The sequence below is a fragment of the Carassius auratus genome, unplaced genomic scaffold (genome assembly GCF_003368295.1).
Source record: "Carassius auratus strain Wakin unplaced genomic scaffold, ASM336829v1 scaf_tig00217107, whole genome shotgun sequence".
NCBI lineage: Eukaryota > Metazoa > Chordata > Actinopteri > Cypriniformes > Cyprinidae > Carassius > Carassius auratus.
In genome coordinates, this window is record NW_020528899.1 from 37,888 (window position 1) to 55,645 (window position 17,758).

General features: G+C 39.6%; 1 protein-coding gene across 2 annotated transcripts; it reads right to left on the reverse strand.

Moving 5' to 3' along the window:
- Window positions 1–276: 276 nt before the first annotated feature.
- Window positions 277–14,830, reverse strand: LOC113100026 (1-phosphatidylinositol 4,5-bisphosphate phosphodiesterase delta-4-like). 2 transcript variants are annotated; one of them, XM_026264894.1, is made up of 16 exons: window positions 14,703–14,830; window positions 13,779–13,832; window positions 13,474–13,632; window positions 10,824–11,052; window positions 10,115–10,244; window positions 9,733–9,964; window positions 9,276–9,477; window positions 9,025–9,169; window positions 8,107–8,259; window positions 6,103–6,270; window positions 4,310–4,466; window positions 4,099–4,215; window positions 1,808–1,983; window positions 1,594–1,726; window positions 1,060–1,209; window positions 277–982 (listed from the first exon to the last, which is right to left on the reverse strand). In XM_026264894.1, the coding sequence occupies exons 2-16, from the start codon at window positions 13,816–13,818 to the stop codon at window positions 891–893; spliced, it is 2,283 nt and encodes a 760-aa protein (XP_026120679.1). In that variant the 5' UTR covers window positions 13,819–13,832; window positions 14,703–14,830; the 3' UTR covers window positions 277–890. The 2 variants fall into 2 exon arrangements, with proteins under 2 accessions (XP_026120679.1, XP_026120680.1); XM_026264895.1 differs by lacking the exons at window positions 10,824–11,052; window positions 13,474–13,632; window positions 13,779–13,832; window positions 14,703–14,830 and adding an exon at window positions 10,605–10,763.
- Window positions 14,831–17,758: the final 2,928 nt, after the last annotated feature.

Below are 17,758 nucleotides of genomic sequence, written 5' to 3' on the forward strand. Positions count from 1 at the left end.
CGTGTGCTAACAGACTCTATAAGACTGTACTTTTCTTTGTTTTTACTTCGTGGTCCGTCTTAATCTCTTTAGGAGACGCTTTACTGCTGCGAATAAAGGAATACGAAGAGAGAGAATGTTCTCACTGGTGTTAAGTGAATGTCGCGGGGAGCTCGTGGTCTGCGCTTTGCAGGTGCACGTGCAGGTCGCGGTTTCTGTTTGCGTCATCACAACATTTCGGCCGTGTTGTTTCGGTGATAAAAGTCTATCGGCCGAAAACCGAAAAGGCCATTTTCGGCCGAAAATTTTCGGTGGCCGAAATTTCGGTGCATCCCTAATTCTGACCCCTGAGGTACTTCAGGGCCAAAGTAAGATTGTAATTGAGCCCCTGAGCCCATTATCTCTGTACTTTATTCCATAGGAGCAGTTAACACACACAGTGCAAGTATCACTGAAATGTAGTGGTACGATTAAAAAAACAAAACTATTTCTAAGCAGGATGTTAAGACTTGTCATGCATGCATGGTAAAAATTACATAAAAACAAAACCTAAAAACAAACCAAAATTGGATTAATTCCTTATGCAAATATAATTTTCTATTTTCCTTTTAATTTTTAAGTTAAAACAACCTGGTCCTATATCGCACAGAAGTTATATTTAGATACAGCTCATTACAATCACAAAACTCGTAATAACAGTAAATGAAATAACTATAAAAGTATTTGGCGTACAAATTAACTAAATCTATAGCAACACAACTTTACCTTAAAAGTTACTTTTTATTACACTTTTACTGTACTTATTAAAATGTCAGCAATCTGAAAACAAGCGTTGACTGGGAAGACTTGAAAATGTTGCATTTTTTAGTTTCTTTTGTGCGTGTGTCAGTGTAAGACAACTTTAAGTAAGTTTACGTTAGTTTAGTTATCCGGACATTAACAAATAGCGAGGAAGGAGGTATGCTGGTGCCGTCCTTAGACAGGAGATGAATGTGACGATATCCTACAAGGAAGAACAAAACATGCTGGGTATTAACAAGAGGATACATTTTTGATGAATTTGGTGGAAAGGAGACGTACCTGGCTGAATACAGGTGAAAGGGAGAGTAAACTGCCCCACAAAGTCATTCTTTGATGTTTTATCATAGTCCTCCACGACAAACCGTACCAGCGCTAATTCAGGGACATGAATTGTGAACTGAAGCGTATCGTACCATACTGGGTTAAAACCTGCAGAGACAAATGGGTAGCTGATAATATTTCAAGCTTTATCAACAAATGAAAAAAGTGCAACTTTAAGGCAAAGTATTGTACAAATATAATTTAAATTTACCTCATATTAATTGAAATTTTAGCATTTTTAAAAATGTATTAGTCACAGGACTAATTCAACTCCTCAAAAGTGAATACAATCTTGAAAAAGTTATAGTAGTATACATTATGTAAATAATCTACGTTCACTGTGGACGTTAACGCATGTCCAAAACCAATTGTTCGAAAACAAGATTTGTTTCAAGTTTTGTTTAGTCTTTCAAATGCAGCTAGATCTCCGGTTTAACTGTGTCTAGGCTTTCTCAGTCTAGACACAACTCCGTCCTATATGTTTTAACTGACCGTTGTTGTCAATGTATCTGGTTTCCTGCTTGGCCTGGTCCAGTGGTACGCCGTGAATTTCCACCCGAACGAGGGGATCGATGATTGAGCCTTCCTTGATATTTACCTTGGGAAGCTGTTGGCCACTGATTACCTGAAAAGGTCACACAGTATATGCAGGTTTAGCATATACATGTAATAATGCCAGGACATACACAGAACTTCAGGTTTGTACCTGAATAGACAGGCTAAGCGGCTTGTAACCGTCAATTTGGGGGCTTTCTGGATCAAACCTCTCATCAGTGTTGCTCATGAATGCTGGTTTCAGTACGTAGCCACAATGTCCATTCTGACTGAATAAGCCATCGTTCAGATCCATCTCAACCCCTGCGGTCTGAAAGTTCAGAGCAACTGGGAAGGGAAGAGAAGGGAATGCTGCTCTTAACATTGAAAAATATTTACCACCATTTGTATTTAGTAGTAAGAGATCCTGCCAAAAACAATGTCTATTGGAACATTTCCTATTTTTATGAATAAAGAATGGTAATTTAGGCTGTTACACTAGTGATATGTTGGCTAGTTAACTAGCAATGCTCATCAACTTTGAATAGTCTTCATTGGTTTAAGGGGGTCTTTATCTAAGAAATCAAAATCTTTTGACATGAGGTCATTATACTATAAAAACAACCTCTTAATCAGAATTCAAAACTTTCTCGTTAGTCTAAAAACAGCTAATAATGAAGGCAGTCTGGCTAAACGACAGGTTGTGGAATGTGGCACTTTTGGTCATAATAGTGTTGTTTACCACCGCCTCTGCTCCCCATACTGCCTGTTTAGCCCTGCACACCGATTTATGTGATAAGTAACGAGAAAGACAAACGCAGGTCTACGCCAATATTGCAAAGTCTGTGGTATTCCCATGGAATTAGGCTACTTTAATACTATTGCTGGTTGTTGTGACCCCAATAACATGATATTTAGCCCCTGCGATGCAAATTTTACCAGGGGTACCTTGCCAAAAAACATGTATTTTAAGCCCAGGAACGTTCCAGTCCATGTCATAAATAACTTTGTCCTTTGTTTACTTCATTTTACTGCAGCACTATTGGATGCCTCCGTTGGGCCAATTCGTGGACCTTACAACACCACACCTATTCAAGCAGAGTTTACAGATGAGGTGTCATGCTGTCTGGTCTCTGTTTCCCTGAGTCTCCACTAGTGGTCTCACTTCCCCATAGGAACTTCACCGTAGGAACTACAATTCCCACAAAGCCTTGTCCTTTCATCACAGTAATTGCACTCCTGTTAATTGCACTCAGGTGTTTTCACTTGATAGTCATTACCCTGCCTATATTTACTGGTCATTTTCTGTTTGTCTTCATGGAGTCCTTTCATTCCGTCACCCAGTTTCTTCGCCTTCCGAGTTTCCTCGTCTTCCGAGTTTCCTGTTCTAGTTCCTATTCCCGTTCCTGTTCCTTCCCTGTTTGTTTGTTGTTGGATGGATTTATGGTTTTGATCCCTGCTTGTTGGACTCTGATTTGGATTACCCATTAAAACCCACACTGCGATTGGATATTTTGTCTCCTGTGTTTCCCTGGGTCTCCGATCGTAACATGAGAGGGGTCGAAACAGGACAGAAAATAGCCTATTACTAATAGCTATTATGTTACCTCAGAGAACAGTGCAAAATAATAAAAAAGGTAGTTCCCCTTTAAGATGTTTTAGCTGGTCTCACAGTGTGTGGTAGGTTAGGTTTCCCATGCAAACATGTAACTCGCTGATTAACCACCATAGTATGATGCATTGTTGTGAAAACAAACTAGCTAGTCATGGCTGTTTCTCAAACATGATCGAATCTCCATCGTTTAAAATGCATTTATATTAACATAGAATGGAAGATATACATTGTACTACAAGTAAGCTTGTTTATTGTGCCCAAGAGCATATTTATTTAAGCCCATATGTCTTACTAACAAGAAATATAACTATGCTTCTAACCACAGGTCGAGAGCTGTAGTTCTAACTACATAAGTCGGTTATGCTGTTTGCGAATGTTCGTTGAACCATGTTGGTAATGATGGAACTTGCGACCATAGTTGGCATTACGGTGCTTTTGGGAAATGCATCCCTGGTCAGGTTGGTAGTGTTCAGCTGATTTAGCCAGTTAGATGATCTCCTAGTATGACCAATTGGTAAGTGCCTAAAATTTCTCTAAAACCAACAAACTAAATTAGAACCAGCTTGATGGTTAACTACAACAAGCACATCACTTAAAGCTAGGCTGGTTAAAGCACTTTTTTAACAGGCTAGCCAGACTAATTTCTAGTTGACCCAATAACTATTAATCACATCTGTCTTAATCACAAATATCTTATAGATGGTTATGCAATGTTTAGCAAAAGAATATAAAAAAATTCCATGAAAGCCTTATTAATCTTAGCTAAGCTAGGAATCATTCTAAGCAACAATCTCATGAATTATGGAATATTTACATTTCAACCTTTATTTTGAAACTGGTACACTCACCAATTTGGCACCCAGCGTTCCACATGTCTTGTGGGTTGAAGTTGGATGAGTCAGTTCTCAAACCACTGGGGTAAACCCGGCTCAGTTGACGAGCATTATGGAGAACAAACTCTGCTCCTGTAGCACAGAGACATACACAGTAAGACTATACGATTCTCTAAAAAAATAATTTATGAACTGTTATGAGCAGTCAGTCTCATGTTTCCTTTACCTGCCTCCCTTATGTGTTTCCGGGCCTTAGACTCCGTGAATGAGGAGATCTCGTAAAACTTGGAGTGAATTTGTGAATGTTTAAAGCTGCTAAAGTGGACACTCTTGCAGTAAACCACACAGTCCGACAGCTCTTTAGAGAGACTCTGCTTGGATTTCTAGACGGTAAAAAAAAGGTCTTTAACAGGTTAGAATAACAATTTGAGATCCTCCTCTTTTTCATTTTTACCTCCTTCCTAAGGTGGTTTGCTAGGGGTTGTTGGCATTTGTCAAGCTGGTCAGGTCTTTGAGGCAAACTGGCCAACCAGCTAAACTCCATCTTAAGCCATTCAAGATCTGAGAACCACTTTTGTTGTTCTCAGGAGCAAGTTGTTAAGGAGCAAGGACTGATTTTACCAGGATTTTAACTAGGTTAGCAGCATAGAAAACATAAAGAAATGGCTGTGATATTTGAGAAGGGTGCTAGCTAGATTGTATGATGTGGTTTTACTGCAAGCATTTAGTTCTGTGTCCTAAACCACTGAACCCAGAACTACCTTGAACAATGTCATGACAGACGACCCTTTGGATAATAAGGCCAGGTATCCACCTGGCTTCATCTTACACTACCTTCTGTTGGGTTCATTAGAGTGGTGTAGCCTAGATCAGCACTGGCAACCAAAGCCAGCAAGGGTTAATCCTTCAACATTGCACCACTGAGCAAGAGAGGGACTCCCCGAAGTAATGGTACTGTATGTCACTTAGCATAAATTTGTTAACTAAATAACTATTTAGATTAGTAATTGGCTTAAACGAGCAATTCAGCAAGAGAGCAATGCTTGTGTGCAAATTTAAAAGCTATAAATTTCATACCAACTTTTTTCCAGTTGATGAGTCAACAAGATGACCGTATCTCTCGTTGGAGAAACCAAGAGAGGTGATCCCTGACAGCAGCAAACCAGAGCTCAGAGAATCAAGTGTCACATGGTAACAACAGTGCCAGCAAATGCACATGGTCACATATCAGATAGCAGAAGACCACAGAAGATATGCTGTTTCTGTCTTAACTATCTATGACTTTTTTACTTTTTCTTGTATTCTTCCAAAGATTGCTCCAGTGTCACCCCATCCAACTTGCATAAGTGCTTTATGAAATCTACCCGCTTCCAGGGCCACTGAGCATCTCGTCTCTAAGAATATTTTCCTACCTTCAACATGAGACAAGCTGGTCTACATTATTTAAACTGCCTACGGTCCAGATTTTTCTCACTTGAATTTGGCACAAAGTAACCCTACTGATCAGACGTGCAAGTTTCAGGGATGATCAACCGAAGTGTTCAACATGTTACATATTTGTGTTTGAATCTTGTGGTTAAAGTCATTACAGACTGTAACTCTTACTCGAAGATGCAGCACCATGACCTGATAAGACTCCCAGTGAGACATTCAATATTTTACAATATGTTGACTCATGAAGTAGCCAAAGAAATTGTATCCTAGATACGACCCATTATCTTGAACATTATTTCATTGTTAACTACTAATTAGCCATTTAGCTACCACTTTTACCAAGAGTGATTTAGAGTGTACTAGTTACAGGAACAGTCCCCCTCGAGTAACCTCTGGATATTGAAGGGTACAACTGTGGTAGTTTTTAAATCCACCTTTGCTGTGGTTCAGACACTTTTCTAACATGGCTACACCACAACATGGTTTAAATGCAAATTGTGGAATTCATCTTTATCATCTGATAAATTACCCCTGCTTCAATTAGAAAGTCTACACAAACATCTCTCCTGAAATGTATCACTATACCTTGACTCTATGCCGTATACTGTCATTGCGATGATGGTCATCATCAATTTCAGCAGTCTCCTCTTCGTCACTCACTTCTCCCATCAAAGGGTCATCCACCACCCCATTCATGCTATCCTCTAATCCACCTATCTTCTTTCCTTTCAACAGAATCTTTCCTTTCAGATCCTACACACACACACACACACACACACACACACACAAATATGGAGAAGATACAGTTTCATCAGGAAACATCTAGTGTTGTCAAAAGTACCGACCGTGATATCATTCAGAACTAAAATTGTAAAAACTTAAATTTTCCCCTAACATCTGAGCGCTGTTGAGCAGATTCTTAAACACGGCTGATTGGTCATTGTGTTTACACACTCAACAAATATGACTGTGATTGGCTAAATGATCATCAATTCACCAAACTCTTACACCGTGTCCTTACTACATATAACGTGACGTTGTGAAAGGCGATAAAAGCTATCATTTTCCATGTTAATCAGTTTTTGCCCTAACTAGCTACGATGGCGATGCTAAATTTCTACTTTAGAAATGGTTTATATTTCTGCCTGGAACAAAAATATACAAACTATATGACAGTGATAATCTCAGGTACTGATTACATGCTTTATTCAAAGTTAAATGTAAGTTTTAATGTTATGTTGTGTGGCATTTATCGTCATACTGAAAACAACAACATATTTATTTCAGATCTTGAAAATAAATAAAAGCTAAGATCTATGTTAAAACTGTGAACTCACTGCAAAGCAACAAGCATATTCCATAACAAAGATGGTATCAGTCACTCAGTATGTACATTCAGATGTTAAAAAGGTTTAATATTTATGAATTGGAATATAAACATATCCATTTCATTGTAAAAGCAGAGTGCTTCCAGACAGACCATGCTCGCTTCTTTTTGCCTGTGATATTTGATTGATTCGGTCACGTCATGTCGGGTCTAGTGTGGACACCCAAATTGCTTTTCGCTGAAATCTTATCACATCACGTGGACACAGACTTAGACAGAAGCACACAGGGGAGTGTTTGAAACTCATGTCTATCAGCGGATCTGTCACCCTAGTATATATGTACATACTGTATATGGATCCGCTGATAAATGCGGTTTTCAAATGCTCCCTTGTGCTTAAATGTTTAAGTGCCCGGTGAAGAGCGTAAAGCGATGATCATTGTAGCCTATCACAATCATATCTGTTGAGCGCGTGAACACATTGACCAATCAGTGCTGTTTAAGGATATGCTCAACAGTGCTGAAATGTTAGCAGGAAATGGATGTTTTTAAAAAGTCAGAACTGAATGATATTGTTGTCTGTACTTTTGAGAACACTACAAGCATCAGAAATCTCATACAGTAAAAGACTTAAACAGTGGACACATGGACACACAAATTAGGTGTGCCTTTAATAGTGGTTGGCTTAATAGGAATGCAATGAATTTGCACCTACACCAGTAAGATTTCCTTAGTCAGTTAGCTTTACCGGGAAGACCATGATGTTCAGTTAAGTTTTGCTAATGGCTAACAGCTATGATGGTCTTGTCCAGTAATATATAGCACTTCTGCTTAGACCCTGCTGAAATGATGATGGTGGTGTGTAGGACTCTTAACTACAAGAATTCACCGGTTAGCAAGTTTTACCAGAAACACCTAGTCTAAATTAGCCTTGACAAGCAAGGCAGTGCATGCTAGTCTGAGATGGTCTTTCTTAGCAGGGTCCTTGGATTTAATAATTCAGCGTGGCTATGTTGCATGGACATATATCATATGGCTGCTGCCCCAGGTGAACAGCCGGAGAAAGTGAATGTATCCTGGAGAGGTCACATTCTGAACTCTGATACAATGTCTGCTCGTGGGTGGAAACTTTGAGATCTTTGACTCTTCAAGATGAATGACCAGTGCTAGACTTTTACTGCTCATTAACCAGCAATTAAGATGACTCGTTAAGTAGATGTACTTGTTTAGGTAACTGCATCCATCCATGCTCTCCGGCTCACCTCAGGAGATGGTAGACCGATGGGAAACTTTCCATCTAAAGGGCTTTTCAGCAGCTTGTCTCCCAGGATCTGGGTGAGGTGTTGTGCCATGACTTTCTGCTGCTCTACACTGCAGTGGTTCTCAATAGACAGGATGACAGGATACTGTGATGCCTGTGGAGGGGAGAGAGAGAGAGACTGTGTGTGTGTGTGTGTATAAGTGATGGAGTGAAATGGAACACTCAACACAGAACTGCAGTTCACACACTGCCAAGCAGGGGTCGACTGCCCTAGATCACATTACACCGAAACAGAAGGGCATGGTGCCGTGGCTCAGAGTGAACCTGGCCCCAGTCTGTCAAATGCAAGCTAGAGAGGCTCAGAGATGAAGAAGTAACCAAGAGGGTTATTTAAAGTATTAAGAATTATGGACATGTATTGCTACATGATATTTCTATGAGACATCACCCCCTTACAAAAAAAGTACTGTGGCACCAAAGTATAGTAATAGAATCTACTGACAATACTATGGTATTTTGAAATGTTCCATGCATGTACCATGGTATTTACATAATGCTTTCAAAAATATTATAGTAAAAGTCCAAAAAAACTACTATGATTTTTTGTTTGCCAATACCTTGGTATTCTTTGACACACCTATGGTATTGTCATCTGTTGCCATCACCATATTGTGGTACAGTATTGTTTAAAGAAAGTTATCATGGTAATTATATGTTTCAAAATGGTACCATGCTAATAAATTATGTTGAACACTATCATAATGCTAATACCATGGCAATCATTACAATGACATATCTAGTACTGTAGTATTACCATCTGATAACTCCACTATGCCATGGCACAAACACAGAACATTTTTGTTATGAATGTGCCGTTGTAAAAGAGTGAATGACAACAAAGCCATAGTTTGAGACATACTTTAAATGCATAGTCGCCCAGCACAGTGACAACATCCTTGAAGAAGATCTTCGAAGTGAACGTGTGTCCATGGTAGACAATTGGTTCTCCATTTGGCCCATCCCAGCAGTCCACTTCTACACATCGACAGCCACGTTTCAGAGCTCTAAAAATACAAACATATAAGTACATATTTATAAATATAAAGAATAATCGAAGTTTTAAGAATTAAAGGCAATGCCTGCTTAAAATAAGTTTTTGAAAACGTGTACCGTATATAGCCTTCAACACTGCTTTGTCCCCTGATTTGGTCTTCCAAAAGGTATGTGTTATGAGAAGATGATATGAAGTAATGACAAAGAGGCTGAGTCATGTCCTGGTAGAGATCCACCATAGTAGGGTTGAAGATAGAGCCTTCTGGTGAGGTCAGGTACATCAGAAAACCATCAAACGTCATCACTTGTAGCATTCTTGCTAAAGGAACATAGGGTAAACAAACGAATGCATTGAAAGTTAAGCCAAGATGTCAAGAACACAAAATGCAGCATTAGGATACCTGGAACTAAAAGTTACTGAGTCTGAGAAGTTTGAAAGTAAAAAATTTGTTTGGGATAAGAACCAAAACCACCAAGGATGATCTAAATAGATCATTGGGAAATGGATACTAAAATACAAATAACCTAAGGTTTGAAGAAACTTGAGAAAGAAAAGTACAACCATGTTTGTTACCTGTGTCTGAAGGTTCATAGCATTCAATGAGTTTTAGTGCATACTGCTGAACTCCGTCCTTTTGTAGCTGCTCCTCCTGTAAGAAATCTTTCAGATCTTGGAGTGTCAACTTTTGCCCATCGGCCGAATATTCCTGAAACACTCGCAGGATGTCCTCGCGCTGAGTTAACATCTTATAGAACATCACAAATTCATCATCTTCAAGAGTTCCTGATTGAGACTTGTCTGCCATCTGCAGAACAATAGAAGTTCCAAAATGTACAAATACAAACAACTGCTTGGTAATGGATCACCAAATAACGTCTAGTGTCAGTCATTGAACTAAAGCTACATCAAGTGGCACAATAGAAAAACAGAAGATTGTCCATAAATGTGCAGTTACTGTAAAGAGACGAAGAGCGTGGTGCTCGTTCATGTCCACATTCATCATCTTCAACAGATCTTGGACTTCCTTAAAGTTCATCCGTCCATCTCTGTTTTTGTCTGCCCTTTTAAACCAATCACAGATCCATCTGGAAACAGCATTTAAGGGAAAACTGAAGTGCTCAGTATGATTTACCAAAGTAGAGTTCTTGTCAACTGATTTTAGGGTTATGTTTAAGAGCTGGAAGTTAAAGGGATACTCGACCCCAAAATGACCCCATGTCGATCCAAACCTGTAAAAGCTTTATTCATCTTTGGAACACAATTTAAGATATTTTGGATGAAAACCGTGAGGCTTTTTACTATCCCATGGACTGCCAAGAAAGGAACACTGTCAAAGTCCAGAGAAGTATGAAAGATGTAATCAGAATAGTGTGGAGTATCCCTTTAAGGTCTCAAACTAGGGGTTTGGACTTCAATCCAAGCATAGAAAGTGATAGGGTTATAACCTTAAGAAAGAGGAATGTTGTCCCAGGAACGTGTCCAACTTGCATAAATCATGTTGCATAACATAGAGTGAAAGCTGGTAAATGGATCAGACATGCTGCAGTTCCAGTGTATATAACTGTCCTTTAATGCCTTTATAGCCAGCCTGAAACATTGTGTGTGTAAGATGGACAGAAAGTGGAATGATAGACAGGCAGATAAAGAGTGACAGTGAAGGATACTGGTCTAGTTTCTCTCTCTGCCCCATGTTCTCCAGGTTATCAATGAGTTTGCGTATCCCTTTAATCCATGATTGCGCTTCGCCTGCTGATTCAGCCACTAGGTCCAAGTTGCCTCGTCGACCACGGAACACAAGGGTGAAGCAGCGGTCAGACGGGAACTCGTCAGCAATGCTGAGCAGAACCTCAGATTGGTGCCCTTCCCGCACAGCTTCCACATCACCCACAGAAACTATAGAAACATATAGAAAAACATTTACTTAACCATCCCCTGAACCACAAAAAAAGGGGATCTTAACTCTAGTCCTGGAGGTCCATGTTCCTGCGGAGTTTAGCTCCAACCTGGATAAAACTCACCTGCCTATAACTTTCTAGTGATCCTCAAGTCCTTTGATTTGAGTGATCAGATGTATTTGATTAGGATTGGAGCAAAACTCTGCAGGAAAGTGGACCTCGAGGTCAATAGTTGAGAACCCCTGGCCTGAGAGTTGGAGACAAGACCAGACCAATATTTGGCCTATCAAGACTCAGACCCATACAAATGCAACATTTATGTGGTTTCAAGAGATTTCAACACCAAAATAAAAGAAGATAATGACTCAAATTTTGACCCTCACCCAAACTCTACATACAGTCTAGAGCTAGGGCGTCCAATCCTGCTTCTGGTGGGCCAATGTTCTGCAGACTCCAACCAAAATTAAACACACCTAAAATAGCTAATCAAGGTCTTTGCAATTACTACAAACTTCCAGGGAGGTGTGTTGGAGCAAATTAGAGCTAAACTCTGGATGATGCTGAACCCCCAGGAACAGAACCTGGCCTTCACTGCATTGCACTTTTAGAAACGCACTCGCAAACCTCCCTATGCACTTACCCTCAGAGAAATCCCCGCCGCCATTTTGAAGTGTGTTTCACTTTGTCAAGTGGATGAGGGAAGTTTACATGGACATACCCTCGACCCCTCGATTTTGACAGAGGAAGCGAGTCTGCTTCATATGCACACTTCAGGCTGCTCTATAGACCACAATGCAACATCACGATGACGTCATTGCAGATCGCATTTAATTTACCCCCACCCCTAACAACACTGATATAACAGCCCAAGCATACCTATATACATATAGAACGCTGCACCAAACAAATTCATAACGGGGAAAAATGTAAACAATAAACCAACTCCACAGCACATTGTAATGGCGCTTTTCCACTGCGAGGTACGACTCGGCTCGGTATGTCTCAGCTCGGTTTGCATTTCCACTGCAGTTTAGTACAGCTTTAGAGAGGGCGGGACTATTCACATCATTACTGTTGCACCAACCTCTACTGCCATGACTCGTGAAAAACTTTTTCATTCCATATCGCCCCATAAAACTCTGGCTGGATCTGCTCCTCTGCCTTCAACGAGAGGAACATCTGCACTTCTTCAACAGACAACGAAACAAATTTTTTGGTTGTTAAAAAAAGGTGAGCTGGATCAAAATATTAGCGCTCTATTCTTCGCTGGCTGTGCTGGTTTAAATAGCAGTTCTTTTGTGTTTGTCTCACAAGTTCAGTGACACAGGTAGTGACGATTCTCTCCAGCTAATCCGTGATCAGCAGAGTTTACACATCACTTTTTGGTAATGGTACGGTTGAAAAAAAAAACCCAAAAGTGAACCATACTAAACCATACAGTGCTGTATCATGCAGTGGAAAAGAGCCAAAGGTGAACAAGGGGTTAAGACGTTCCAGTTCAGCCCATTCCAAGGGTTCTGCCAGAAGCGGGCACCCATGCAACATAATCAATGATATACATTCGAGTTAACAAGACGGGGGGAAGTTAGAACTTCAATGCAGCCCTGGAGGGCCACCACTGTCATGCAAAGTTTAACTCCAACCCTAAACAAAGACACCAGAACAAGCTAAGCATTGCGTTCAAGATGATTAGAAAACTACAGATTCAAGATTGAAGATTTTTATTCGTCACATACAGGTGGGTGTGTTTGAAAGTTGGAGCTAAACTGTGCAGGACACAGTCCCTCCAAGACTGAAGTTGTCCAGCGCTGATCTAGGGTTTTTGAAAATACTTTATATTTAGATGGCTGCTATATTTATGCCTAGAGTAATGGTGCAGTTTTTCCAGGCTGGTTAGAGGTTCAATCGCAGGAAGAGTTGATCCATGGACAATTACTAATGTGATCTAAAGTAAGATACTTAAACTCAGGTTTCTCTTATAACAATTACTCTAATTGTTATAAGTCTAATCTTGCTCCTGGAGGGCCACCTTTCAACTGTTTTGCTCCAGCCCCAATTAAATAAACCTGAATCAGCTAATGAAGTTCTTCAGGATCATTACAAAATGCATAAGGGTGTGTTGTGTTGCAATTCTCCTCTCCAGGCCCTCCAGGAGAAGGACTGGACACCCCTGGCATATGCAATTCTTCTTGTTAAACTGCATGTTGCTTTGGATAAATGACTAATAATTACAGCTAGTGGATTTACATTTACATTTATACATTTAGCAGAAGCTTTTATCCAGAGTTACTTACAGTGCATTCAGGCTATACAGTTCTTGTTTTTTTTTTATTACCAGTATGTGTGTTCGTTGGGAATTGAACGCAGTGCTCTACCATTGAGCCACAGGAACAATATGGATCTTGTCAGCACTACTTACAGGTGGAGTGTGCATTTCCTGCTTTCTTGCTCTTGTACCAGATAGTCATGCAGTCTTCTTGTAGACGGAAATAACGCTGCTTTTTCCATGTGCGAGACTTGATTTTTCTCATCACTGTGCCAACGTACATAGACTTTAGGTCGTCATCAGCCTGGATACCTGAGGAGTAAGACAGTACAGGAGACGAAGAGGGTGAGGAGGGGTCAGACAACAGGTAATGCACCTGATCCAGATTCCTAGCACATTGTAAACACAAGCTAAAAACACCCCTTGACTTGCATTTTCCCCCCATAGTTTCAACTTACGTAGGCTCCTTTCAGTAGAAGCCATTTGTCGTTCTGTCATTTTTTAGGTGTATCCTGTTTTAGAATAAAGAGAGAGAATATATAAATGAGTTACATTGCATGAAGCGGAGTAAAGATTATTAAGAGACATCAAACATTTCACAGCAAATGGTTACACATTTATACAATTACGTTTATGCCTGTAAATTTTAAAAACATGCATTAAAAAGGTATACTTGGGAAGTCCCCTTATATAAAAAGCTAGATTTTATATGTAACAGCATAATTTTATTAATAAAAGCATAACGCCATCAGCAATCATTTCAAAAGAAAAAACACAAACATTGCAAATTTTTTTTTTAGAATATTCAGATACTTGTGTATATTTAAAAAAAAAACTGAACTGCATTAGTTATAATATTAAAACCATTTTTTTTTACCTTTTCACTGCTTTTAAACAAATACAAAAGCACACCCTCAAACAAAACTTTTCCCTAGGTATAAATGGCTGTTGTTAGTGAAAAACCCCTGGACATCTGTTTCCTCAGACTCTAATGTTTGTACGGATCTGTTCAATGTGAAAGCATCTCACACTTGCCTTCAAATACTGCACAGTCATGCAAAATTAGACAAACTGAATTTATGAGTATACTAAAATAAAACTAGGAAAACTCATCCAAAAAAAATGACCTTAAGCTAGCCATGTTTTTTAAATCTACTTTCATGTTTTAATTTAAATATTTTCCATTAAAAATACAAATAATATAAATAACTACTATATAAAGTTCAATGAATATATACAAGTATTAAAAATAACATTTTAACTGTAAGCAGAAAGACAAAACAAGCACCAGTTACGAACAGGTATTTTGTAAAAATACTTTCACAGCCAAGGAGCTGAGAACAATAATATATTCAGTATCTCAGGGTTAAAGGAGGTCTTACCCTCTGTGGGCTCATAGTTGGATCTGTATTTGAGCTTTGAAGAGGAGCACAACTCAGGAGAAGCCGGTGTAATGTGGCCCCCGCTGCAACAGAGCCGGACTGATTGTCCACATCTCACCAGAGCTGATCGTACCACGACACACCTCCCTCTGACGCACAACACACACACACACACACCCACAGATCCACAGCAAAACACGCGACTCGATGCCTACAAGGGCCCCTTGTCCTCAAAATACACCTTCTGTCTCCTCTCTGTTTTTGGGAGTCAAAACCTTCCCTTGTGTCTCTCTGTCCACTGTAAACATGAAACAAGGGTATGTCAGTTTTGAGGTGGAAACACAATCCGGCACATTGCGTCATTGGAGTGTTGCATTCCTGTGGTGTGACAACTAAAGCTTTAATCCTGACCAAATAAACCTGCAAATGTGACACGTACATGTGCCTGTATAGACGGACATCTGTAGGGACATCTATCCGACATCTACAAGGCATATTTTTTCTAGTCTTTGTAAATATCCAATTCATCTATTAGACGATTCCTATCAGTTGTCAATAGATGTTTATTATATTTTATGCTTTGGTTTGAAGGCAAACAACTTTGTAATATTTAATATCTTAAATTGTGTTTCAGATACGAATTAAGTTTTTACCGGTTTGAAACGAAATGGGGGTAAGTGAATAATGACAAACAATTTCGGTGGATGGAGTAAAACTTTAAGGTCCTTGCACAACGAGTATGAAATTTTCGATTGGAATTTTTGCACGTTAAAAAAGATATCCCGAACGTTATGCCAATCGCGTTCCACACACTGCTTCCGAAACTTTCATCCGTCACAAAAAAATGTAGCTAGGGTTTAATTTTCTGAAATATTTGCATTTGTAGCCTACATTTTGAAAGGTGTTTTGACGATTTAGAGCCACCGTGACATTCTGTGCGTGACTGATTTTGACTAGTACAAAAAAACGTATACAAAAATGTTGGACTCCATGTGCAAGGACCATTACAGTATAAACAGCCCTCCCTCTAAAAATGACTAAGGAGCATAACTTCACTGCATACATACGATCAAAGCAACTTAATGTTCATAACATTTTTAAATGTCTTCATGGCGTGTTGACAGCCATATATCGGACACTGCCACCCACTTCCAGTCTGCCTCTGAAACACGCCTCAGGGAGTTTAATGCATGTTTGTGGAGCACAACTCAATAGTCTATTGTCTACACTTGATCTCTCTCACTGGGGCCCTTTAGTGGAGACCCCAGATGATCGGATCAGGTTACTTACGCAACCAACAGGGTATGAGAACCTATTAGGAATTAAAACCTTTTTAGGTTAATTTTGAACACATTGTATTAAAAAACTCGTCTGAAGCACATTTGCGTCTATCAAGGGGTCTCGTCGGTCAAATTCATTTGAACCTGGCTTCATCTCCCATTCATCTCTGTCCCTTCCTCGTGTTTCTGTTCATGAATAAAACACAGCCGAGCTCGATGTCCGAGCTCAGTTTACACACACAGCACTGGCTTCTTTAAAAGGGGGTCCCTGCCTAACCACTATATCATCGAGCCAGCGCCTGGAGCGCTTCCAGACTCCTATACGCACACACGCCGACGAACACTTTCCATTGCAGACATCGCCTCAGTGAAACTCTTACCTTGTGTTTAACGACGTATCCGATCGTTCATTACACAATAATGATTACTTAGCAACTAAACTCAGCTGACCGTTCGCTTGATATGATGCTTGTAATTGGCACAAGAAACAACTATACTGGATCTCAGACTAGATTTCACCTTTTAGAGAAAATGGGACATAATCAAGTTGTAGAAAATTGAACAGCTAACAGTACTTTTATTATACAAATTATAAACATACTGTTAGCCACTGATTCAGCACAGGTTACACTGCAAAAAAAATAAATTATTTCTGATGTGAAAACATATATTAATATAGAATTTATAGCAGCAGACGAGTGTGTGCTTACAGATATCATTTGCTGGTGTGGACTCGAACATCTTCATAGTTATCGTTCTTGGTGTGAACGGGCCTTAATAGTATGTGTGTGTATATATACAGACTTTTTACACTAAATGTAATAGTGTGTGTGTTTGTGTGTGTGTCTTTCTCTCTCGCTCATATATATATATATATATATAAATAAACGTATTACCATTCCGTAATTATTATTATATTGCCATTAATGTATTAAACAAACTATGTATCTATCTTTTCACATCATCAGTTTCATTCCCATCATTTCATAAAGTCGATTCTGAATAAGGTCTTTAATTGTAATTTCAAATTAGCCTGAAATATTCCTGTAATAGCCAAATTCCTCCTTGAGATCAGAAAGGCAGCACAGCAGATGGCAATTTCACTAGATATTTCCAGTGGCATGACACTGTTTATTTAACAGCATTCAAAATTACACATTTTTGTGATGGAAAAACACAGACAAAAACAGTCTTTCGATTCCGTCAAAAGGATGTGGAGGAAAAAGAAGAAAACACTAACGATGGATGAGACTGACTCTTCCTCAGTCCAGCAGAGTCCCAAGTCAATTTGTAATATCTCGAAACAAACCGTGAATGCGGAGCACCGTTTCTGAGCTTCTTGGCAAAAAAATATGAAGTGCCCTTGTATGTGAAACAGTCTGATGTGTTACTGAGGAGGTAAGGGGATGCCCCGGGGGTCCGTGACCTGCCCTTCCTGTAGGTTTTTGACGAGCTGAGCGAGCCAGCGTTTGGTGGTGGAGTCGTCCTTTAGCACTTGAGCAAACGTGGTGTCCTTCAGCTGGTCGGGCAGGCACTGACGCAGAGCTTCTCTCGCCCTGAGAGACACAAAATATGATTTCTGTCATTTCTGATCTTCTCTATTCGGAGCGATCAATCACACTGATTGAACTGAAATGATTCAGCAACACAAACAGGATTCAAATCTTTGCCAAACTGCAACATTTGTGCACCTCCTGCAGGCCAGCACTGAGCAAGAAGCTCCAAAAGCAGGAAATATTAGTGGAAAAAATACCTGGAGTTGTCAGAAAGCCGTAA